This window comes from Dendropsophus ebraccatus, chromosome 3 (assembly GCF_027789765.1).
Source record: "Dendropsophus ebraccatus isolate aDenEbr1 chromosome 3, aDenEbr1.pat, whole genome shotgun sequence".
NCBI classification, from domain to species: Eukaryota; Metazoa; Chordata; class Amphibia; order Anura; family Hylidae; genus Dendropsophus; species Dendropsophus ebraccatus.
This window is the reverse complement of record NC_091456.1, coordinates 24,611,406-24,637,065: the sequence shown is the minus strand read 5'-3', so window position 1 is coordinate 24,637,065 and position 25,660 is coordinate 24,611,406. Positions and strand designations below refer to the sequence as shown.

Sequence of the window (25,660 nt, the reverse complement as noted above, 5' to 3'; positions counted from 1 at the left end):
CTACAGAGGGAGAATTCTCTGTCTGCTTTCCATTGGAGCTCTGCGGAGGCCAGCAGAGGGAGGGAGAGAAGGCTGGGCGTGCCGTGAGGTCTCCCCCCCCCCCCCCCCCCCCCCCCTCTCTCTTGTAACAGCTTATGATCCCATAAGCTGATGTCCTGAAACGACCTGGGCATTGAGGAATCAATGACCCCAGGTTGTGAAAGGGTTAAATAGACTGTTTATACATTACCTGTCCACGCTCCCGGTCACCTCCTGCCCTCTGCTTGCTTCCAGTCACAGCATACTGCAGCTACTCTTGAGCTGACAGTCCGCTCTGCCAATCATCGGCCAGGACCGTCGCGGCCTGTCCTCTGCAGCGGGAAGCAAGCACAGGGTAGGAGAACACCTGGAGCTTGGAGAGGTAATGTATGAACAGTTTAGAGCTATGGCTGCATGGACATCGCTAATGATGCCCCTCGCCCTTGCTAAATGATCATCCATAATAGGCTCAATAAACAAGTACCGATCTAGCAAATCGGCGCTCGACGTTTACATCATTGATCGAGCCGTCATCGTCTAATGCAGGGATGGGGAACCTTCGGCTCTCCCGCTGTTGCAAAACTTCAATTTCCATCATGCCTGAGCAACCGAAGCTTTAGCTAGTTTTACAACAGCGGGAGGGCCGAAGGTTCCCCATCCCTGGTCTAATGGGACCCTTACTTAGCAATGGTTATGGAAAATACTTGTATTCTTCGCAATAAACTTTAAAAATAGATTGACACCTGGGTGTTACCAGTAGGGGGCGTGTCCATACCTGTCCAATCAGGGACATCCAGGGAATGGTAACTGGTCACTTTAATCTGAAGTTTTCAGGAGGAAAAAACTGTGAAACAAAACAACGCAGAATTCCTAGAAAAGCTGCTCCGGAGAATGCGAGGACTTACTAAAAATAGAGGCGTGTCGCTTTATATGGGGACGCTGTGATTAATCAATGGGCTCGTATGAACAGCTATAGTGTCTGTGTAGAGGTCATGTGACTTCCTGGCAGTGAAGGCTCGGGGCCAAATATTAGAGAAGCTTCTTCCTGTTTAGCTTTATGGGCACTGCGGTGGGGTGGAAGCTTTTACAGTGTATCTGCCACATTTCATCTACTGTACATCAGTGGTGTCAGACTCAGGTCCTCCAGCTGTTACATAACTACAATTCTCATCATGCCTGGACAGCTGAAGCTAAAGCTTTAGCTGTCCGGGCATGATGGGAGTTGTGGTGTTGTAACAGCTGGAGGGCCTGTGTTTGACACCCCTGATCTATATTATTCTCACAGATAAAGATGATCTTCCCAACCTGTATGTCTTCTGCAGAGCGAGAACACCACCTTTCCCATTGTGTCTTAGAATATTTGTACATGTCTCTTCTTGTCTATTTCCTGCTCCTCCTTTGACCCTTGCTGATACATCGGTCACTACTTGTTATATTTGAATTCGTTGTTGAGGTATTTAAGGGGTTTTCTATAGAAATGCTTATTCCTGGTTCCTGGTATATTTCATGTATTCTTATATTGCCAGTCTTCCTAAAGGGGTATTCCGCTCAAACATAACCTTTTCATATATAGCTGCCCATGGTGAGAAAATAACAAACAACCTATTCTTCCCTTTCCACTCTCCCCTGTTGTCCTCCTTTGGCATGTTTGGGTCCGTCTGAAGTGGAGGTGGGGTGCTTTTTTTCCCTGCACTTACTACTGCATCAAGGCTTCACTTCCTGGATAACATTGTGATGTCACTTCCTGGATAACATGGTGATGTCACTTCCTGGATAACATGGTGATGTCACTTCCTGGATAACATGGTGATGCCACTTCCTGGATAACATGGTGATGTCACTTCCTGGATAACAAGGGGATGTCACTTCCTGGATAACATGGTGATGTCACTTCCTGGATAACATGGTGATGTCACTTCCTGGATAACATGGTGATGTCACTCCTGGATAACATGGTGATGCCACTTTCTGGATAACATGGGGATGTCACTTCCTGGATAACATGGGGATGTCACTTCCTGCTGCTGGGGAGGATAACGGCAGGGGGATGCTCAGTGTCCCTCCAGTGCCCTGTGTCTCCCTGCCATCATCCTCTCCAGCAGCCATAGCCCGCACAGCTCTGGTAGTCGGGTCGTGACATCACCATTTTATACGGGAAGTGACATCACCATGCTATCCAGGAAGTGACATCACCATGCTATCCAGGAAGTGACATCACCATGTTATCCAGGAAGTGACATCACCATGTTATCCAGGAAGTGACATCACCATGTTATCCAGGAAGTGACATCACCATGTTATCCAGGAAGTGACATCACCATGTTATCCAGGAAGTGACATCACCATGTTATCCAGGAAGTGACATCACCATGTTATCCAGAAATGGACATCACCATGTTATCCAGGAAGTGAAGCCTTGATGCAGTAGTAAGTGCAGGGAAAAAAGCACTTTATAAGCATTTCCCGTAATAAGTGTATATTGGGGATTTGTATAACTTTTAGGGGACAATACAATACTTTAATAAAAATAAAATAAAATAAAAATTGCTGGTCATTGCAGATCCCACTGCTGGAGGTCAATATGATCAGCTGTTATTGTAGAGGCTCGTCTATTAGGGTATGTTTACACTGAGCAAATGGGGCGGAATTCTGCGGTGGAACTCTCCGCCTGGTTCAGTGTCAGACCGCATCTCTATGGGAGGGCTCGTGCACCTACGCTCTCCTACTCTCTCCATTCAAAGAATTGACATGTGAATTCTTTGAGCAGAGAGCGGAGGCGCGCGAGCCCTTTCATACAGATGCGGTCTGACACTGAAGCAGGCGGAGTTCCACCCCATTTCTTCAGTGTCAACCTACCCTAAGATGACATTAGAAAAAAAACAAAGTGTGTAAGATAAAGACAGGTGTAAACTGCCCGCAGCAACCAATCACAGCCCAGCTTTTATTTTACTTGATCTTAGGATATGAAAGCTGAGCTGTGATTGGTTGTGGTGGGCAGCCTGCAGCAGTTTCTGCTTTACTCACTGATATATCTGGGTGTTTCTGCATGACATTAGTTCCTCTTTGGTGCAGAGATAAATTAACATGATGATCAATATACTTTAAAAAGAGCCGAGCACTTTATATAGGAACAAAGTCATACTGATACCAGTGGTTTTTTACACATCCGTAAAGGGGCGAAATAAAAAAAAAAAGATACGTTTAAATTAGCTGGTGTCACAAAGTTATACAGATTTGTTATTACTAAAAATCACCTGTCTTCCAGTACTTATTAGCTGCTGTATATCCTGCAGGAAGGGGTGGTTTTCTATGGAGATTTGCTACTGAACAGAGGTGGCAGCAGAGAGTGTGGTCTCAGACTGGAAAGATTATACCACTTCCTGCAGGACATACAGCAGCTGATAAGTATGGGAAGACTGAATTAAAAAATAAATAAATATATAAATAACTAAATTACAACTGGTCAAACACCAGTTGTACACCAGTTGATTTGAACAATTTTTGTGCTATGGTAGTTGTAGTAGTAGTTGTAGTAGTGGTGGTAGTTGTAGTGGTGGTGGTGGCGGTGGTTCTATAGCGCCAAGTGATTCCATAGCACATAGTTTACCACTAGAGCAGTCTGGCTGCGGCTTACCCCTCTGCCTCCCATAGAGAACACAGCACTGTTCCGAACATTCATGTGTATGGGGAGGTCTGGAGAGATAGAACAATCGTCTACAACCCATAACAAGTGTGGTAGAAGTCTTATAACATAGTTTTTGGTGCAGATTAAACCCAATTTTGGCCAAACTCTGGCACATTTGCATTAGTAAATCTGGGCCATTGTCTTTCGCCTCCCCCCGCCCCTCCCATGTTCCATGTATTTATTGTAACACAATTACAGGACCATTCATCTGTTGTTTATTATGCCTTTTTTCCATTTGTCAGTAAGTGTTGTTAAAAAATTCTCACAATGTAGTTAACATGAGATCTATTTATAAAGGCGGAGAACACAACATTGAGGTTTACTGAGTAGTGCCAGCAAGGTCTAAATAGACTGGCATCAGCGGCGTCACTTTGAAGTCCAACATATTGGGAAAAACATCTAATGCATTTAAAGGGGAACTCCAGCGGGGAAAAAAATCTTTCAAATCAACTGCTGCAGATAGTTACACAAATTTGTAAATTACTTCTATTTAGAAATGCAGTTTTCCAGTACTCATCAGCTGCTGTATGTCCTGCAGGACGGGGTGTATTCTTCCCAGTCTGACACAGTTCCTCTTGTGCCACCTCTGTCCATGTCAGGAAGTGTCCAGAGCAGAAGAGGTTTTCTATGGGGATTTACTACTGCTCTGGACAGTTCCTGACATGGACAGAGGAGGCAGCAGAGAGCACTGTGTCAGACTGAAAAGAATACACTACTTCCTGCAGGACACACAGCAGCTGATAAGTACTGAAAGACTGAATTTTTTTAAAATAGAACTAAATTAGAAATCTATATAAATTTCTGACACCAGTTGATTTTTTTTTTTATTTTTTGCGGTAGTCCCCCTTTAAGCTCCTAGATACACACCAGCTGGTGTCAGATCTGGGGATGTATCGATCTCTCGGAGAACAAATGCAAATGCTCTACTGCTCAGTATGAACAGAGAATAAAAACCCTGCCCTTCCTTCTCAGGGTAATTAGGAGAAACCTGTAGGAACAAAGCGATTGTGAATAGACTGCAGGAGGGAAGTTGTAAATCACCACCCAGGTTTTTTATTATTTTTTTTTAACACATCTTTTGAAATTTTTCTCAGAATCCTTGACCTCAAGAGTTCAATCTCAATGTGTTGGAGAGGGTTTGTAAGTCCTGCATTTGTGCACCTTGTGTGTCCTCTGAAGTGCCGGACTCCCTGGTTCAGCAGGTCCGAGCCATTGTGTGTGTCTGCGCTCCTCCGCACGTACAGCTGTTCTAGAGTCAGGAAATGAATTCTTTATTATTATTGGTATTATTTTAGTTTCTTCCCAGAAATGAATTTGACCTAGGGACAGGCGGGGGTAGAGAAGACATGGACAGCGGGAGGGAACTTCCTGCTCCAGTCAGGAGGAGATTCTTTTGTATTACGATAGACGCACAAATATTAGATTGCAGTTCTGTCTAAGCCCCTTATGCTCATGGACGTACTTATTCTCCATAGATAGGTAGGAGCCAGTCGTTCCTCCGCTCCATGCATTTATTGGACCTACACAACAGCGGTTTCTCAGATCTTCTGCTGTATTCACCGCCGAACAATGTGATATTTATTATCTAGTTTTTATGGCAAATATTAATAGTATGATATCAAATATTACAAGTATGACTGCACAAAGTAAGGGCCATATTACATGAAACAATTATCAGCATTACATGGCCGATTACCGGCCATTCGCTTTCGATGATTGTTCTGTGTAATAGCGCATGTCGAAAGGCAACGATCAGCTGACGTGCACAAGGTCTGCTGTTTGTGGCCTTTCAACATGCTGAAAGATTTTGATTATGTTGGCGATGATCCGCTGCTCGTCACTCTGTGTGATAGGAGCGGAAGCAGACCGACACTGATTTCAGTGGGCAGCCCGAACAGTCTAAAAGCACTATTACACAGCCCGATAATAACTGTAAACGAGCGCCGATCTGCTAGATTGGCGCTCGTTTACTGGACCTATTACACAGCCTGATAATCGTTTTTCAAGGGCTGCGTGGACATCGTTACTGATGTCCTTTCAGCCCTTGCTTAAAGTGACACTGTCACCTCCTTTGTGCATTTTGACATCTCTACACAGGTGTAAAGGGTAAATTTAGTGGTTTTCATACCTTATTTTATATCATACATCATGGTGCTTGTTCAAGTAAAAAGTCATCTTTTATCAACTTCAGATTGTGTTAAATGGGCGGGGCCTCACGGCATTAGCGCCACTTAGCCGCGGCCACAACGCCGCCGTTAGCCCCGTCTCCTCGCCGGCCATTGGAACAGACTGGCCTAAAGTTCTAGGCCCCACCCCCTCTAGGTCGGCCCACCAATGGGCCTCAAGGGGGCGGGACCAATGGTGGCGATGTGGGCGGGGCTAAGTGGCTCTAATGATGCGAGGCCCCACCCACTTAACACAATCTGAAGTTGATAAAAGGTCATTTTTTACTTTAACAAGCACCATGACGTATGATATAAAATAAGGTATGAAAACCGCTAAATTTACCCTTTACACCTGTGTAGAGATGTCAGAATGCACAAAGGGGGTGACAGTGTCCCTTTAAACTTTATACATTACCTGTCCATGGTCCAGGGCTCCCCTTGCAGTCCACTTCTCCCCAGGTCCCACGCGCTGCATCTTCAGAGCGGCCTGTCTCAGCTGACAGGCCGCTAAGCCAATCACTGGCGGCGCCAGTCCCGGCCAGTGTTTGGCTGAGTGTCAGCTAAGACAGGCCGCTCTGAAGCTACAGCCCATCGGATCCGGGAGAAGCAGACCGCAAGGGGAGCCCTGGACCATGGATGGGTATTGTATACACTTAGCAAATCGTCAGCCGCCGGCCACGCACCGCTATTACACGTAGAGGCGCCTGACAATTATAGGTCCAAACCTAAATCAACAATCAGCTAATGATCGTTGTCATCGGCCGATCATTGTGTTTATTACAAGGAACAATAATCGGCCGGATAGGGCCGATTCAGCCGATTATCGTTCCGTGTAATAGGGCCCTAAGGATTAGGGAGCCCCTCCCATTCCTCCCCTGTTGCTGTCTGTGCGTGTAATATTACAGGCAGCAAGCGGAGAACGAGGAGGAAGCCCATGAGGTCGTAGAAGAAGCCTAATATGTGGGTTGAACTGATACATTCACTTTAGAGGGGTTGTTCACCAAGAATTATTTTCTTTCACATCAACTGGTGTCGGAAAGTGCCAGAGAGTTGTAATTTACTTCTATTAAAAAAAAGCTTGCGTCTTCCAGTACTTATGAGTTGCTGTATGTCCTGCAGAAAGTAGTTTATTCTTTCCAGTCCATAGAGCAATAGAGGTTTTCTGTAGGGATTTGCTACTGCTCTGGACAGTTCCTGACATGGACAGAGGTGGCAGCAGAGAAGACTGTGTTAGACTGGAGAGAATACACCACTTCCTGCAGGACATACAGCAGCTGATAACTACTGGAAGACTTAAGATTTTTTTAATAGAACTAAATTACGTATATGTTACATGCACCCCTCTATATGAACCACCCTTTAGATATCCAGCTGGCTGTCCAGGCATGATGGGAATTTCAGTTTTGCAACTGCTGGAGGGCGGAAGGTTCCCCTTCCCCCGTGTACTCTCTAACGCAGTCTTTCTGTATTGCAGAATATCGATATCACGAATTTCAGCAGCAGTTGGAATGATGGACTCGCATTCTGCGCTTTACTGCACACCTATCTTCCTGCCCACATCCCATACCAGGAGCTCAGTAACCAAGACAAGGTACGTCGCTGACTGATCCCCATTGGCTTTGTAGCACCACTTAGAAATACCTATCCGTCACCATCCAACCAGTGGCGACTCGCTAACCCCTCTTCTTGTTTACCGTTCTCTTTCCACACTTTATAGAGGAGAAATTTCACTCTGGCATTCCAAGCGGCTGAGAGCGTGGGCATCAAATCCACCCTGGTGAGTGCCGGACACTTCAGTAAACAGAATGGAACTTTAGTCTCTTCCCGCTTTTATTTGACGTCTGTCTCTTACCTTTCCAGGATATCAATGAAATGGTACGAACCGAGCGCCCGGACTGGCAGTGTCTCATGACGTACGTCACCTCAATCTACAAATACTTTGAAACCTGAAATTGAATCTTTTCTCGCGTCTTGTCGAGACCCTCCGACACCATCTGGAATTTTTAAATTTTTTTTTTTTGAGGAATTGTGGACACAAGCTTTGCCGTTCCTACGATGTGTTGACGCGTCTTAAACTGCCCACGATACACACACCCGTCGACGTGAGCTAAGGGTCATCCCATTTTCAGATTGTAGTATCTCAGGATGCAGCTTTGTGCCAAGGCAGTGGAAGCAACAAGATGAATGCCGAGGGTTGGATCAGTTCTTGCTGATGTTCTCCTAGTGCCTTAGCGACGTGTGCTCCTTACAGATGCTCCGACCACCGTCAAGAACAATGAAGTTACGTCAAGGTCCATAGTAAAGAGAAACACACTAAAGCACATGTTGTGCAAACTTCTTAGCTGCTGCCTTTTAACCCCTGATTGTCTCCCGTTCTTCGTGCCTATAACACTAGTGACGATACATGTGAATGTTTTTTTGCTCTTCGCCTTTGGACATACGAGAGCTGTCAATGACACAAGTGATTGCTGCATGTACAGTGTTCCTGCAGACTGACCACACTTGGGATCTAGCTGCTCAGGTGTCCCCCAGTCCATATCTTGCACAAACCTTGGACTTTTGTTTAGAAATCTACACAAGCTACATACCAGGCTCGGTACATGCTTCCTTCCGCAGGTGATTTCCCAGGAGGGTTCTATTAATATTCCGATTTTTTTTTAGTTTAGTTTAGTTTTTCTAGCATTGAAATGGATGCTTCTCATTCCAGTCCCACCACCCCATAGAACTGCACAGGCTTCATCTGGACTCCGCAGCATTTCGGCATCCTGTAAAATGTAGACTTGCTGATTTTTGTTCCTTCTCCTTTTTATGAATCCATGATCTTGTTTGCATCAGTGAACGGTTCTGTTTTACATTTCCATCTCTTTATTAACATTCCGCTCAGCTCTTACATTGAGAATCTTATACTGGCTTCCCAATATAGTGTTTTTTGTTACCTTGGGACAGCATAAATCTGTTACTTAGAAGCTGACTAAGAGGGTTTACAATTTTCTGGTAAAATCTTATAGCACATGCAGAATTGATCGATCCGTTAAATTTTTATTTATTTTTTTTCATGATTCCATGTCTGCCTTGCCGTAGTGCATTGTATGATGTAAGAATACGCCGTGCATTCTTAGGCTGCGTTCACACTTTTGCTGTGTATTTCTGCAGCAAAAAAATAAAATAAAAAGGCTGACCCTTGAACTTCTGCTGCAGATGTGCAGTTTAGGCTTGAAGTCTTGGGCCTGTTGTCAGTCAGCAGAGCTTTTCCTCTGCTTTTCTGTGTGAAATTATAAGGAAATAAGTAGCACGCTGTTTAAATTAGCAGCGGTACCAATAATAATAAAAAAAAATCGTGAAAATCTTTGCATTGCATGTGAACAGGGTTGTGGAAATCCCGTTCACATGTATGGGATTTAAATCGTCAGTACAATTGACGCAAAAGTTAAAGGAGTAGTCCGGCCCTTCGGATTTTTTTTTTTTAAAAAACAGGTTCACAGGGGAAAGTAACAAAGAGTATTCACTCTCCTTTCTCTGTGCCTCTTCAGCCCCGGATCGCCACTCCGGGATCTCACAACCCGGATGATGGGCTGGCTACTCAGCCAGTCAGTGACTGGGATGGGGCACTGCTCCAGTCACTGATTGGCTGAGCCGCCAGACCAGCAGCCGGGACAGGCCTTCCCGGCGGGGGTCCTTAGGCTGTACCCACCGCTCATGGGGGGCACAGGGAGAGACAAGTTCGTACTCCTTATCAAATTCCCCCCTGCTGGCTGCAGAATTTTACAAATGGTCGGACCTCTCCTTTAAACACCTGTAACCAGGACCATTAGAGGGTTGGCCTCTATTAGCCTATGATGGATAGTAAGTTGAGCAAACTTCAAGTACACTTGGGTTCATCTGAACCAAAGCATGTGGTGGCTTCTGAGATTGCATGCAGCCCTAGGGAGTCCTGGAAAACCTGGACACAACCATAGGCCATAGGTTGTATCTATGTTTTCCAGAATTTCTAGGGCTGCATCCAATTTCAGCAGCCACCGCTATACAAATGCCGCACGCTTAGGTTCACATTGCTCAACTTTAATGGAAAGCCATTGCAGAGTGGTGTCTGTAATGCTTCACCAGGAACGGGATCATCAGAGGTCGCCTTCGCAATGGTGGTCCGGAATACCTAGCAAATACCCCATATTGATAGAAATAAAGTATGTCTACTGGTGCATATTCCCTGCTACCTTCCAGGTCACATACTTTGCAGCTATTTGTGAATGTTCTCTGCCAATTGGCTGTGACGGTCGGATTTCGGAGTAGATTTCTTGCCTTCTCATTGCCAGCCTTAGGTGTTGATATGAGGTCAAGTATATTATAGGGCATTCATTGTTAAATACCATTGACATTGACTTAGGACTCTATAGGTATATTTTATAATGTACATTTTCCTGGTTAATTTATTGCGTTCTGTTATTTCATAACTTTTCTCACATGCACAACTGTAGAAAGGAAACGTTTTGCCAAATAGGTTTTTTTTTTTTCTTTTGTACGTGAGAATCTGAATACGTCTTTGTAACCATTACTGTATATGTTAAGTTCTTATTCTATGTTAAGTACAAAGTATTTAAACAGAGACTGCCTTCATAATGAAAACTACATGTCCTTGCAGTTGCATTGATACTTTAAGCTTTAACCACATCCTGGCAGCAGAGACCTCTGGAGAAGTCACCATATGTAGGGTTCTCTCTGCAAGCAAGGTGTTATCGGCAGTTTTTATTATTATTATTTTATTAATAACCTATCTATTACATATGATATATGTAACATGCGTTGGCTTTGCGATGCAAAAGGGCATTTCCAAAATAAAGATATAAAGCTTCATTTTCACATGTCTCCTTAGTTATGGAGTTAACGTTACATAGCCGCAGACTGTCTAGAACTACGTAAGGACGCAGTCGTCTTTATTTTTCAGTATGCATAGAGGAGTGCAAAGGACTATGCAAATATCTGGTACATGTTCCCTTGCACTCCTCTCTACATCTTAAAGGGGTATTCCGCTCAAACGTAACTTTTCAAAATGTTGCTGATTATGAAGAGAACAACAAAACACAACAATCTATAAGCTCAGGGAGATCAGCCGAAAAAAAAAAATACAATGGAGTATTCATTCAAGAGTCTCAAAACACGGGAAAAGCCAGATATCCCTCCTTGGAAGGAAAACATGCTGCCAAGGGGGGAGATCACCAAACCACAGTGATACATAGCCCCTTAAAGGGGTACTCCAGCCAAAAGCTTTTTCCCAGTAATTGAAACACATTACAAAGTTATATAACTGTAATATGCTTCAATCACCTATCTGCCCCCCTTCCCTATCTTTCCCCCCCTCCACCCCCCACCAGGAAGTGAAGTAAACTCATTCTTATCTAATGACTGTTGACCCCAGGCTGTTCTGTGGCAGATATTTTGTGACAATGACATCATCAAGAGGGAGGCAGGTCTAAGCCCTGATAAGCCAGCCTCTCTTTTTCAGATGACACAGGTTGCTCAGCTCTGATTGGCTTTAAATGTAAGCCACCTAACAGTTCTATAGAGTCAGACATCACAGGAGACAAAGTGCATCATGGGAAAGCCCAAACCAGGAAGTAAAGAAAACTGGAGCTTTGAGACCTGCAAACAGCGAGAAATTTAAACAGACAGACTCCAGAGGGATAGTAAATGTAAAAACTATGTTTATGATTGTTTTTTTTTTTTTTTTTTTTTTTATATCAGTGCTGGAGAACCCTTTAGGTCTAACTCAGTTGTGAGTATTGCGACATGACAAGGGAAATACCAAAGCCAGGCATCCATTCACAGACAGCTGTTTTGGGGTATTGCCCCTCATCAGTGTGGAGTGTGGGAGGCACCCCTTGGCAACAGACATGTGCATGCGGACATACTGCAGAATTCTGTGGACACTATCCGCGAGATTTCCTCAGTATGAACCCACCCTTAGCCAGAATTCTACTCTACACTGACGAGGGCAATACCCCGAAACAGCTGTCTGTGAATGGATGCCTGGCTTTGGTAATCCCTTCTCATGTCACAATACTGTCAACACAATTAGACTTTGACGCTAAAGGGGCCACCCTGGTATTTCCTTATTTGTTTCCCAATACTTGCAACTGAGTGGAACTTAAGGGGCTATGTATCAGGGTGGTTTGGTGATCTACCCACTGGGAGGCATCCCTTAGCATTGGTTTTCTTTCTCTGGAGGGATATCTGGCTATTCCCGTGTTGTGAGACTGAGGCTCCACAGACCCTTTTCTTGCATGCTTATGGTGAGAGAATAACAGTCTATTCTTACCTTTCGGCGCTCTCCCGTGTCCTCCTATGGCATGTTTGGGTCCCGGCTAAGACTATTCTGAGACGGACTGCCATGATCGAGTGGGTTGTCGCCCCCAGATGAATCCATTTTGGAAGTGGAGATGGGATTGCCAGGACCCAAATATGCTGTAGGAGGACACTGGGTGAGTGTGGAAAGGTAAGAATAGGCTGTTTTTTGTTTTTCTTCCTCACCATGGACAGCATTATATTAAGCCTATGTTCTCACGGCAATCATGTAATATACTGTAGATAGCCGTTAATCATTATCATGATCACAATTGGCACCCGTCTATATACCGAGACGGCCAACCTTTCTCCCCCCCCCCCCATACGTTCCCAGAGTGGAAATATAGCCTAAAAGTTGTTTGAGCAGAATATCCCTTTAATATATTACTTGCTGCAGTTAGCAAGGTCCGCAGCAATATCATGTCTGCATTGGTGATCATCATTTTTTCTCTGCACTTCTTTATTTTTCCTCCATGTTGTTTGTTTCTTATTGAAAATGGAATTGAATTGGATCCTGGTAGGAAATTTATTTGAAAGGAAAGCACCTTCCTAATTTCATCTGATGGGACCATGGACTGAAGATAGAGCAGAGTTAGGGCGTCCTAATAAAGGAATAATGAAAATGAGGAGATTCCTTATCTACAACTATTAGGTTATTTAGTTGAAGATGGACTTAGCAGGCAGCGGTGTTTGGCCAGCTGTAGACTCCTATTGAGAAGTAAACAAAATAAAGTGAAATATGCTAAAAACACAAAAACTTTGTTTTGACCCGGGCTGTCTGACTAATAGCATGCAGGCTTGATGCATGGCTCTTATATACACACAGCTCAAGTGCTGAAAACTCTGGACTGTGTTGAATGAAGCACTCTAGACCAAGGCTTATCTTATACAACACAAACATAGGACTCAACTATGTCCTGCCTTACTGAAATGTTCAGCGGAGTTTAAATTACATGTAACATTACTATAAGATTTCAAGGGATAATCTTTATTAATGTAAAGGTGGTGCAGACTGATTACTGTAAACTTTTAAGGGTCAGCTAATGAATAATTCATAGAAAACAGCCCATAAAATGTACCCATCCAGGATTAGGGTATGTGCACACTGAGGAAAACACGAAGAGGATTTGTGGCGAATTCCGACACTCATCCCTATGCACTTCCCCATTCACTCTCAGCCTGTGTCATAGACTCCAGATTCCGCCATCCAACCCGTTCATTCAACATGTGTTTAAACATTAAGGTACATGTGCAGTGTTCACAAGTGGTGATTAGGGGAAATCCTGCCCAGGGGCATTCTAAATAATGGGGGGAGGGGGGGACACAGAGGCGTCGCAAGCCTAGGGCACAGACAGCAGGACAGATCTTAGTTTAAAAGCAGCTATCTGACGGTACAAACAGTTGGGGGGGGGGGCAGATTGTGGGTACAGAGTTTCTTTAAATGGACACTTATATAACATTGCTATATAATTTCTAATTGCTAAAATTTTTTTTACAGTGGGTAAAATAAGTATTTGATACACTGCTGATTTTGCATCTTACTCCTTAACTGTGAGAGACAGAATCTTTTTTTAAAAAATTCCAGAAAACCAAAGTATATAAATTTAAAATAATTATATTGAATTTTATTGCATGAAATAAGTATTTGATCAACCAACCAACCAGCAAGAATTCGGGCTCTCTTAGACCCGTTAGATTTTCTTTAATAAGCTCCTCCTACTCTGCACTAATTACCTGTATTAACTGCACCTGTTTGAATTTGTTACCTGTAAAAAAAAACAAACACTTGTCCCACTCCAATCTCTCCGCCATGGCCAAGACCAAAGAGCTGTCTAAGAACACCATGGACAAAATTGTAGACCTATGCAAGGCTGGAGTGGGCTACAGGCCACTAGGCAAGCAGCTTGGTGAGAAGGCAACAACTGTTGGCGCAATTATTACAAAATGGAAAAAACACAAGATGACTGTCAATTTTCCTTCGTCTGGAGCTCCATGCATACCTTGTGGGGTAAAGATGATTCTGATAAAGGAAACAGCCCAGAACTACATGGGAGAACCTGTTCAATAACCTGAAGAAAGCTGGGACTACAGTCATAGATTAAAGGGGTAGTGCGGCGGTAAACAATTATTCACAGAATAACACACATTACAAAGTTATACAACTTTGTAATGTATGTTATGTCTGTGAATGGCCCCCTTCCCCGTGTCCCCCCACCTGTGTACCCGGAAGTGTGGTGCGCTATACGTACCTGTCACGTGCCGACTCGTCTCCAATCTTCAGTCAGCGATGTCGTCTTCGGCCGAATCCCTCCGTCCTGAGTGCCGGCCGCCCTCGGCCGTGTCATCAGCTGCTCAGCCGCGATTGGCTGAGCCAAACTGTGCTCAGCCAATCGCGGCTGAGCATCTGATGACGCTGAAGAGGGCGGCCGGCACCCAGGACGGACGGAGGGATTCGGCCCGGCCGTCCGAAGACGACATCGCTGACTGAAGATCGGAGACGAGTCTGCACGTGACAGGTATGTATAGCGCACCACACTTCCGGGTACACGGGTGGGGGTGGGGGGACACGGGGAAGGGGGCCATTCACAGGCATAACATACATTACAAAGTTGTATAACTTTGTAATGTGTGTTATTCTGTGAATAATAGTTTACCGCCGCACTACCCCTTTAAAATCCTGCAGGACAAGAAAAGTCTACCTGCTCACACCAGCACATGTCCAGGCACGTTTGAAGTTCACCAATGACCATCTAAATGATCCAGAAGAGGCATGGGAGAAGGTCATGTAGTCAGATGAGACCAAAATAGAACTTTTTGGTATCAACTCCACCAGCTGTGTTTGGAGGAAGAAGAAGAATGAGAACAACCCCAAGAACACAGTCTCAACTGTGACCTTGGGGGCTTCTCTGCAAATAGGACAACTGCACCGCATTAAAGGGAGGGTGAATGGGGCCATGTACTGCGAGATTTTGGCCTACATCCTCCTTCCTTCAGTAGGAGGATAGAAGATGGATCGGCCGAAATACACAGACAGGGCAACTAAGGAGAAGCTCTGTTAGAAGAATTTCAAGGTCCTGAAGTGACCTCGCCAGCGTCCACACCTGAACCCAACAGAAAATCTTTGAAGGGAGCCCAGATGTTGCCCAGTGACAGCCCCGAAACCTAAAAAATCTGAAAAAGATGTGTATGGAGGAGTGGGACAAAATCTCTGCTGCAAATACTTATTTCATGTAATAAAATGCTAAATAAGTATTTAAAAATAATCATAAAATGTGATTTTCTAGGTTTTTTTTTTTTTAAATCAATTCTGCCTCTTACAGGTGAAGTGTATTTACAATTAAAAAACACACCTCCATTTTTTGTGGGTGGGAAAACTGACCCCTTATTTCCTGCACTGTGTGGGGATAAATGGGGGTCTACTGTGTGTCCTTTTTAGAATAAGGCTATATATGTATATCCCCCTGAATACACTGTATATGTGTTCCCAGGGGGCAGGAAGCTGGCCACACAAAGTAGCTATGCACAACCTCATTTTCAAGACTTTTAATGGGAACATACAGGGGGTGATTTACAAAGCGTACGCCAGGGAGAAGGGGCAGATTCGCCCCTTCTCCCTGGTGTACACATCCCATATGCCCTGCTCGCCCGATGGGCGGACTGGCGGAGCTTGCGGGGCGTGATGAGACAGGAAGGAGGCGTGGCCTCCTCCAGCACCTCATTTATCATGATTTACGCCTGCTCGCAGATAGATTTTGTATGCCGGCCGCCCCGACGGCGCCTCTTAGTGAATCCTGCTGGGGAAAAGGGGATGGGGGCCTCATGTAAGAGCGGTGTACTTGTACGCCAGTCTTCGTAAATCCCCCCCCCCACTGTGTTCTTAGGTTCTTGTTAACACACGTCCTACTAAACACCTTCATTATAATGTTATCAAAGAGTCAATGATCTTATTATCGTATCATTTCTAGTAAACACACAAAATACGCCTCCTGATCTGAAGAAGGGCTTATTCTAGCTATAAAGCACATCATAGGTCGATAACGGTCTTCATTTGTACCTCGATCCTTAGACTGAATTTCAATATAAATGAAAGTTGCTTTATTTTATTGCATATACTGTATCACATTAGTATACGGTACCAGATATGTCATTACAAGTCAGTTCCAGCACATGAAGATGAACCAGGGAACTTTGCTTCAGTGCGAATGCTCCAGGTGCTGCAAGAGATGTAATTATTATTATTATTATTATTATTAATTTGATTCCAGAGCGGTATACAAGTTTTATGGGTTGACAAACGGAATATTACACAATCAGAAAACACATAACATGAATAAGGTAAATGTCAGACTGGTACATAGAGATAGAGGACCCTGCCCACAAGGGCATACTATCTATAAGGTGAGGGGAGGGAGCCAAAGAATGGTGCAGAATTATTATAGGTTGTAGCCTAGATTAAAAAAGTGGGTTTCAGTGAAAGAGAAGCTGAACAGAATGATGTATCACTTACATTGTTCTTTGCAGCTGATCCAGAGATATCCTCCTGAATAACATAGACAATTATTAGTCCTCTCCATTATGTGCATGAGCCCAGTAGTCCTGGATATTCATGAGAAGCAGAAAACTCCGCCCACCAGCTGCTGATTGGCAGTTATCTATCCATGCTGTGTATAGGCAGTCAACTGTCAATCTGCAGCTGGAGGGCGGGGAGAGGGATGTGGCAAGAATCCTATTCTCCTGCATATTAGGGGAACAAATGAACAGAATTATGTAAGTAATACACTGATCTGTTCAGCATTTATCACTAGTTTATGCTGCCCTCAGTATAAAACTAGTGACAGGTTCCCTTTAATAAATCCTCACCTCTGTCTATATCTTTTCTTGCATGACAAATTAAATATGTATTCATATGTAAAGGCGATGTCTGAGAATTTAAATAGGTCTCTGTGGTCTTTTACCATGTATAGGATCAAGCTTTGTCACTTTCCTGGAATTTTATGACCCTGTAAACAAGGGAGAAGCAGAGACTGAGAAAACCAACAATGGGAAAAACAGGCAAAATAAGGTTACGGTTCTTGCTGTCACATAGAGAACTTTTATGCAATTTCCCAGCAAAACTTCCAGAAAAATTCCACTAACTGCTGGTAAACTAGGTTCAAACTCAAGAGCAAGACTTTAGTCCCCTGAAGTGCTAGGCACGTCCTGTAACACGGCCATAGATTTCATGTTATATTGGATTGTGTGTGGTTTCCTATGGTAGTGATGTGCTGCTATTCCACCCCAATGTATTGCCTTTTTTAGTAATACCCCAGTGTAGTCTTCTATTGCGCACACTTGAGTCCTATAAAAGCTTATTACCATCTGCTCAATTAAAAAGTCATTTCAGTGTTACACGACGAACGCGCAAGATTCATATAACTCCATCTACAGAGGAAGAACGTCATTCAGCTTCATCACTACAGATTTCTAAGAACAAGCTATTGGGTCATTGGGTCAAAACTAAGAGCAAGTCTCATGGTCATAGTAAACCAATGTCTCTTATTAATACTGACAAACGGGACAATGCAGGATCAGTCAGTGTAGATTATATACTTAAAGGGGTATTCTGCTCAAACATAACTTTATATACATGTGGAGGCTAACAATTAATTCTAGACTTGTTTTTATTTATTAAGTCTCCTTCCTCCAGTTCTGAGCTGCTGCTTTCTGCTGAAGACACACACACACAAAAAAACGCTACTCTCCCTCTCCTTCCCCCCCTCCCCTCTGATACGGCTGATGTAAACAGCATTACACAGAAGCTACAAAGTTGCAGATAAAGCCTGCCAGGGACTTGTTTACATCAGCTGTCTGGGAAAGAAGGAGGAGATGGAGAGAAAGCTCACACACAGTTTTTTTGTGTCTTTAGCATAAAGCAGCAGCAGTTCAGAACTGGGGGAAGGAGCCTGAATGTATAAGAAAAAAAACAGTTCACGTTTGAACTTTAAATTTAATAATATATTTAGGGGTTTAAATCGTGTCACTTCTTTCCTCTAGACTATACATCTTTCCTTGTGCAAAATTTACTATTAGGCATGCATGCATTTATAATTCTTGCACGATTTTTGAGCAATTTCAACATAAAACGGCTTGGCTAAAAAGATACGCCAGGTAGGCAGTGTAGAGTACTGCGGTGCAATTTTTTGCTTAAAAATGTTAAAAAAAATAACAAATGATAATTTAGCCAAAAATGGTAGCTGATCTGAAACCTCCCATGTAGTTCTGGGCTGATTCCTGACCTTTTTCAGAATCATTAGTACCCCACGAGGCAAGATCTTGCATGGAGTCCCAGGCCGAGGAAGATTGACAGCCATCTTGTGTTTCTTCCAATTACTAATAATGACGCCAGTTGTTGCTTTATCACCAAGCTGTTCGTGTATTGTCCTGTAGCCCATCCCAGCCTTGTGCAGGTCTACAATTTTGTCCCTGGTGTCCTTAGCGCTGTGGTCTTGGCCATGGTCGACAGGTTGGAGTGTGATTGATTGAGTTCAAACAGGTGCAATTAATACAGGTAGTGAGTGCAGAGTAGGAGGAGCTTCTTAAAGAAAAAAATAACAGGTCTGTGAGAACCAGAATTTTTGCTGATTGGTCGGTGATCAAATACTTACATGCTAATTAATTATTTTAAAAAAATACAATGTGATTTTCTGGATTTTCTTTTATAGATTCTGTACTTCACAGGTGATGTGTACCTACAAGAAAAATTACACACCTCTCCAATTCTTTGTAGGTGGGAAAACTTGCAAAATTGGCAGCGTATCAAATACTTATTTCCCCACTGTTACATGTCTGATGAGTAATCAATTTATTAGCCGTATTGCATTAATGTAATAAATATAAATGTAACAGTCCAAGGCCGGAACAGGATGAGGCCACATGTGTTTATATGGCGGCCATGGCAGAGCTGTCTATGCTCTCAACCAACATTCCCCGGTCCTTCTCTATTGAATATGCTTGAGTTTGTCACTTCTTAGTGTAACCTGCCAAATAGCTGCAGGCTACATTATAATATGCATTTCTTACATTTTATGACCTTGTGTTGCCTTGTTCGATTTTATGGACGTGTGCACAAGAGTTCATGTTATGAGCATGCATGGCTAATAGGCGGCTTGGCACCAGCAAAGTTTAACATGTAAAGGCCTCATTAACACGGAAGGCTTCTATTACATGAATTTAGTGTGAAAAAATACGTCACACGTCCATTATTGATGCAATTTCCTGGCTATAGGGTAGCCTAGACACGGATTAGCTGCATCAATTGGGGCTAATCCGCATCCGAAATCATGGTCAGACTTGTGGTATAGAAAAGGAGAGCGTCAGCAGAGTGTCCTAAAAAAAAAACATTTCTTGTGTGAACATGCCCTAAGGGGAGCCGAATGTATGTAGAATAGATGGTACTAACTGATTCAGGGCTGATAGCTGTGGATTGATGTATTGTCCATCCAGTAGTCATCATGGAGAATCTGAAAAACTAACACTAAGGGCCACATGTATCATCCGGCGAACGGATGATTTTCGGCGGAAAGTGGCGATTTGCGTATTTTTTTATTCACAAATGGCCGATTTGCGAATAAAATATTCGCAAATCGGCACTTTCCGCCGAGTACGCCAGGGGGGCGGAAAGGGGGCGTGTAGTGGGCGGAACGGATGGCGCGGACTCAGAGTCCGCGCGATTTACCATACGTTCCGCCCAAATGTACGCCGAAAACCTACTCCAGTCCTCAGCTGGCGTAGGTTTTCGGCGGTGCGCACCGGCGCGCATGGGATTTATGTAGAGGCAGTCCGCCTCTACATAAATCTCCGTAGCGCCGGAGCTGCGGGGGCATTTATAAGTCCGGCATAAAAAACGCCTGACTTAATAAATGCCACCCTAAATGTCCAGCACTGTCTAGAACTGTTCATCACATATGGAATACCTTCATTTATGCATCTTGTAGGTGCATGGCGACCGATTCACTTTTGGGACCCCAAATTGGGAGAATTTGTGGGGAAAAAAGGTACATGTTAAAAAAAACCTGTAAGCTTGCACTATTTTCGCATTTTTCTTAATTGTAAGTTTGGTCCTCTGTAAAAAAAAATTAGAAGTTTTAGAGTTTCAGCAAAGCTGCCAAATGTGAACAAGCTCTTAGTGTTGTGTGACGCGCACACTGACACACACATTACTGACAAAAATGCAGTACAGTGGCTATACACACACAGACAGATACATACATATATATATATATATATATATATATATATATATATATACTCACACATATACAGTTCATTTACAGCCCAGTTTTCTCCCTCTTCCTTCTCTCTCTCTCTCTTTTATTTAATTTTATTTATTTTTTCCTAGAATTAGGTGTCCTAAACTGAGGAGACTCTAAGATTTGATTTAGGTCACAACCACACGAAATCATTTTTTGGCTGTTAGACACCACCTGGGGTGGCCGTCGTTTCACACCCAAATAACGGCTGTGTTGCCTTAGGCTGGGTTCACACTGCGTTTTTTGCAGTATGTTCAACACATCCGCTTTGAAATGGTTACTTTAGTGCATCTGTTTTGATCCATTTTTTTTTCTTATAATGGAAGTCAATGGAAAAACAGATCTAAATGAATTGCACACAAATGTATCCAATTTTTGCATGTTTTTTTCGGGGGGCCGGGCCTGCGGGCGGGCGGCTGGCTGGAGCAAATACTTCACTTGAGGCATGGATGGGTGCAGAGGGACTAGGGGTGGGCGGCCAGCAGCATGGATGAGTGCAGGGAGGCTAGGGGAGGGCAACAGGCAGGATGGACGGATGTGTGGGGGTCCTTGGGGGGCTAGGGGAGCCGGTGCGGGATGGACTGTTGCCGGGGAGCCTTTTCCTGCCCTCGGACTGGTGCCGGGGAGCCTGTTCCTGTTCTCCATATACTGCGCCTCCTGCTGGACGCTTCATACAAATTACACCCAGCTTTGCCCTGATTTGTGACGTCACAGTATTTTTGAGAAATTGAAGTCTGCATGAAAAAAGCAGTATATGTGCATTTCCCATAATAAGTATATATTAGAAATTGGTCTGACTTTCCTTATGTAATAACATGTTAAAAACTGCTTTTGCCCGAACTTCTCCTTTATTAATCACAAAGATTAATTTTACAACGGCGGCCGCTGTTTGCGCTCATTTGTACGTAGCGGGAACATAGCCCATAAATGTAACGGTACAAAACCCACTTGGATACAAACACACTGGAATCTGCACATTCTTTTAAGCTCTGTCTTAATGATTTCACCTGGAGAATAATGGGGTTATTTTGCGATATCAAATGCAATCTCAAAAACAAATGTTAAAAATTTACTAAAGACAGGACTGTAGAGTAACTTTTCAGACTTTTTACGCTTCAGTCTGTGCCCCTTTGAACTCGCTTTTAGAAAACACATATAGATTAATGTGTCTAGCATCTGGCAAAAGCAATGCTTAAAAGGGTTATTCAGGACTAAAGAAACACAACAACTACCAAAAACTACCTAGTGGGTGCAGCCGCTATTACACGCGTCTGCAGTGAGCAGGTCAGTACAAGGGGGCCGCGGGGCCAGTCCCATGCTCCTTCTGACCCGGCAACTCCTTTCCACTACCGTAGGGAAAGGAGTCACTGGGCCAGGAGGAAGACTGGATCAGCCGGCCCACAACGCTCCAGTCGACCCCGGCTGATGCGCGGATGCCGGGGGTGGGACACCTATCCCCGGCAGCGCGTGCATCACAGACCTCCCTGTGGCCGTGACTTCCAGTATAGAGAGCGCACGTGTGTCGGAAGTCCCAGCCCCAGCACACAGAGAGCTCAATGGACAGGGACAGACTGAGCCTGAAGAAGAAGAGAGGATCGGGGGAGGAGCGGGTTGTTAGGTGAGTTTTTTTAAATTTTTTATCTGCTTTGCATGGGGGGAGAAGAGAGGGTGGGCCATCTGTGAGAGAGGGGGGAGAAGAGAGGGTTGGCCATCTATAAGTGAAGGGGGAGAAGAGAGAGGGGGGCCATCTATAAGGGAGGGGGGAGAAGAGAGAGGGGGGCCATCTATAAGGGAGGGGGGAGAAGAGAGAGGGTGGGCCATCTATAAGGGAGGGGGGAGAAGAGAGAGGGGGGCCATCTATAAGGGAGGGGGGAGAAGACAGAGGGTTGGCCATCTATAAGGGAGGGGGGAGAAGAGAGAGGAGGGCCATCTATAAGGGAGGGGGGAGAAGAGAGAGGGTGGGCCATCTATAAGGGAGGGGGGAGAAGAGAGAGGGGGGCCATCTATAAGGGAGCGGAAATTCAAGTGGAAGCCACGTGGCGTAATCCACTTAAAGTCTCTGCATGTATTCCGTAGTTGGAACATACCCTACCTCTGCGACTTCTTAGCTCTCTGTTTCAGATAAACTATTATTCTGACTTTTTTATAGAAAGCACAATCTATTAATATGATAGAGGACAGAACTACAATCTAATATGAGACCTGCTTTATTCCGGATGTGGGCATGCAGTGGGACGTGTTGGCAGGCAGTATGTGAAGTTATGTACTTGACTTACACAATGTACTTTCCAAACAGAGACCACAACAAAAGCCAGTACCACTAATAAATCTTTCAACTTGAAGAAAAAAAAAGAAACAGGGTATACAAGTCTATGTGCTACAGACCACAGGATCACGTCAGCATTATATATAGTGAAACCTCTTCTGCTCTCACAAGGGTCTATAATGGTGAGATGTGAGTTATTCAGCTTCTTACATTTTAGGCTAGGATTCCACACATTAAAAAAAAAAAAATGTAAGTGAAAATAAAACAATGTGTGAACAGGTAAAAAAAGAGCTAATTCTTTGCTAAAGGTCGTGCATAACGGGCATGTTCTTTATTGTTATGTCTGTACATAGTTATGGCTGTTTTCCCTCTACTGTGTGTGCATTGATGGTCCATTCCTATAGACTTCAGTAGAGCATATTATTACTAGAGATGAGCAAGGCGAATTGGGCCAGCAATTCGCATCGCTCTGTAAAGCGAACTCCTGCCCATTCATTAAGTAAATTTACAAAAAAAAAACAAAATGGCGGCCACACATGCTGTCTGGAGCGTCACTGGGTGGGAGAAAGGGATTAATCATAATCCCTAGGGCCCGTCCAATCAGCTGCAGGCCCCTCAGTGATGTCAGCACATCACCCTCTATATAAGGCGGTTCGGTAATGGAGGTGGCCAGGCAGCTGTGTGTGGAGGAGAGAGCAGGATGGCAGCAGGCAGTTAGAACAGAGCAGGGAGAGACTAACAGAGTGATATAGGGACAAAGAGGATAGGATAGGGTAGGAGGGCTGATTGTGGGGGATTGTTTGTTGTAGCTGTCAACTAAGTTTACCATGTATAGGACTTCACTGGGACCAGTGAAGATACAGTCCATATAAATCACTCACTGAGCACTGTATACTCCTATTGAGTTATACCAATTAACTGGGATTAGTGAATGGAGCGTGTGCCTTACATAATCAGTGGTTGTGCTCCACTCTTACTGTGTTATACAAATTTGGTTTCTGGTCTCACTCCACTACTACTGTGTTATACAAGTTTGCTTTCATTACTGACCTGAGTGTGCGCCTTACATAATCAGTGCTTGCAGTCAGGGCTGTATTATCAGCTGGTGCTGCCCTAGGCACTAGACCTGAAGACGCCCCATCTTGGGGAGCGGGGGGCGTAATTTTGGCCACATGCATTTCTCCACCTATAGGAACATTGTCTGAATCGCATTTTTCATGGTTTTTAGCGGCTTAAAACTAACAAATTTCCACATTGAATCAATGATTAGAGCATACTGTGACTGGATAACACCGTCATACCAGGCTGAACAATTCCACCATATACCCTCCCCCCCTCAAAAAGACACCAGATTTACTGGCAAGTCTGAACTGGAGGTAGGAGACTAAAAAAATAAAAAAAAATAAAAAAGTTGTTTTCTTTCCCCTGCTCCCTGGTCCTGCCTCCTGCAAGGTGCTGCCCTAGGCACCGGACCACGGGTGCCTAGTGGTAAATACGGCCCTGCTTGCAGTGATTATCTGGCTGATTGACTTTTTTTAAATTGTGATTTTCTGATTTTTTTTTACACTTTTACAACCACATGCTTTAGCAAATTCATCCTTCTGTAATAGTCCCAGTATTGTAGTTACTAAAGTTTTGGCTGTTTTAATAAAATTTGTTAAGATTTAATTCATGAATCTTAACGAGTTTGATACAAAATATGCAAAGGTTGTGAAATAAATTTCCGTCTGCCTCCCTCATCTGTAATTATTACATTTGCTTCGTAATTATTACATTGAAAATACAGGCATACTTTTCACTCAAAATTACAAATGTATTTTGCTTTTATTTTACTGTGTGTGAACATAGCCTTAAAGGGGTATTCCCTCCAAGAATAAAATGCTCCCAAACTTATGCTCCCAATTTTGAGCCGTCTCCTGTCTTTCTAGCTGCTCCCGTTCCATAGTTACACGTTTTTTCAAAAAGCTGATCTATATCCAACAAGGCGCTGGCCAGAAAACTACATCTCCCATCATGCAATGCTTATGTCTGATTGGTCCATGATATAGCAGCGCTGATATCCACAAGATATAGCAGAGTTGAGGCAGCGGAATAGCAGAGATGAAGCAGCTGAATAGCAGAGATGAGGCGGCAGAGTTGAGTCAGCGGAGTAGCAGAGTTGAGACAGCGGAGTAGCAGAGTTGAGACAGCGGAGTAGCAGAGTTGAGACAGCGGAGTAGCAGAGGTGAGTTAAGGAGGGTCGCGGGTGACAGGGGGGGCGCACTGTGCAAAGGGCCACGGGTAAGCAGGGGGAAGGGCAGGCCACACTGTGCACTGGTCGGGGGGGGGGGGGCTTCGGGTGAGCAGGAGCGGGTGAGCGCTGGGGGGAACTGGTGGCGGCTGCGGGTGATCTGGGGCTGAAAGCGTGACAGCTGCACTAATCACTGTCTCTCGCTCTCTAACAGCAGCCTCTCCCGTCAGTGTGCTGCAGCTGCTGCGGGTGAGAGCTTGGCAGGGGGTGTGGCAGAGGGATGGTCGGGTGCCGCGGGTGAACGCTGGGGGTTTACGGGGGTACTGGTGACGGGGAGGGGGGAACAGTAAGTGGGGAACATTGCTCTGTGGCTGCCGTGGGTGAGAGCAGGGTCGGTGCCACTGGTGAGTTTGGGGGGTGGGGGGGTGAGAGCTGCCTCGGGTGGCTGTTGCGGGTGACGAGGGTGGCTGCTGTTAGAAAGGGAGACAGTGATAGCTGCAGTGATCACTGTCTCCCTCTAACAGCAGCCATCCCTGTCAGTGTCCTTGCTCACTTCATTGAGCCGTGTTAGATGTGATTACCCAGCCCATTGAAAAGATGGAGGACATGTAATGCAGTCTCAGAGGGTGGGGGCCAGGAGCAGGGAGTGGAGACGGGGTGGACTGAGATTTG

General features: G+C 44.4%; 1 protein-coding gene across 5 annotated transcripts in view; it reads left to right on the top strand.

Moving 5' to 3' along the window:
* SPECC1L (sperm antigen with calponin homology and coiled-coil domains 1 like) overlaps window positions 1–10,722 on the top strand; it is a 55,953-nt gene extending 45,231 nt beyond the window's left edge. For all 5 annotated transcript variants that reach the window (XM_069961199.1, XM_069961198.1, XM_069961197.1 and 2 more), the window contains 3 exons: window positions 7,343–7,459; window positions 7,586–7,645; window positions 7,729–10,722. In XM_069961199.1, coding sequence (XP_069817300.1) covers window positions 7,343–7,459; window positions 7,586–7,645; window positions 7,729–7,818 — 267 coding nt within the window. In that variant the 3' untranslated portion in view covers window positions 7,819–10,722. The remainder of the gene's footprint in view (window positions 1–7,342; window positions 7,460–7,585; window positions 7,646–7,728) is intronic.
* The last annotated feature ends 14,938 nt before the right edge of the window (window positions 10,723–25,660 follow it).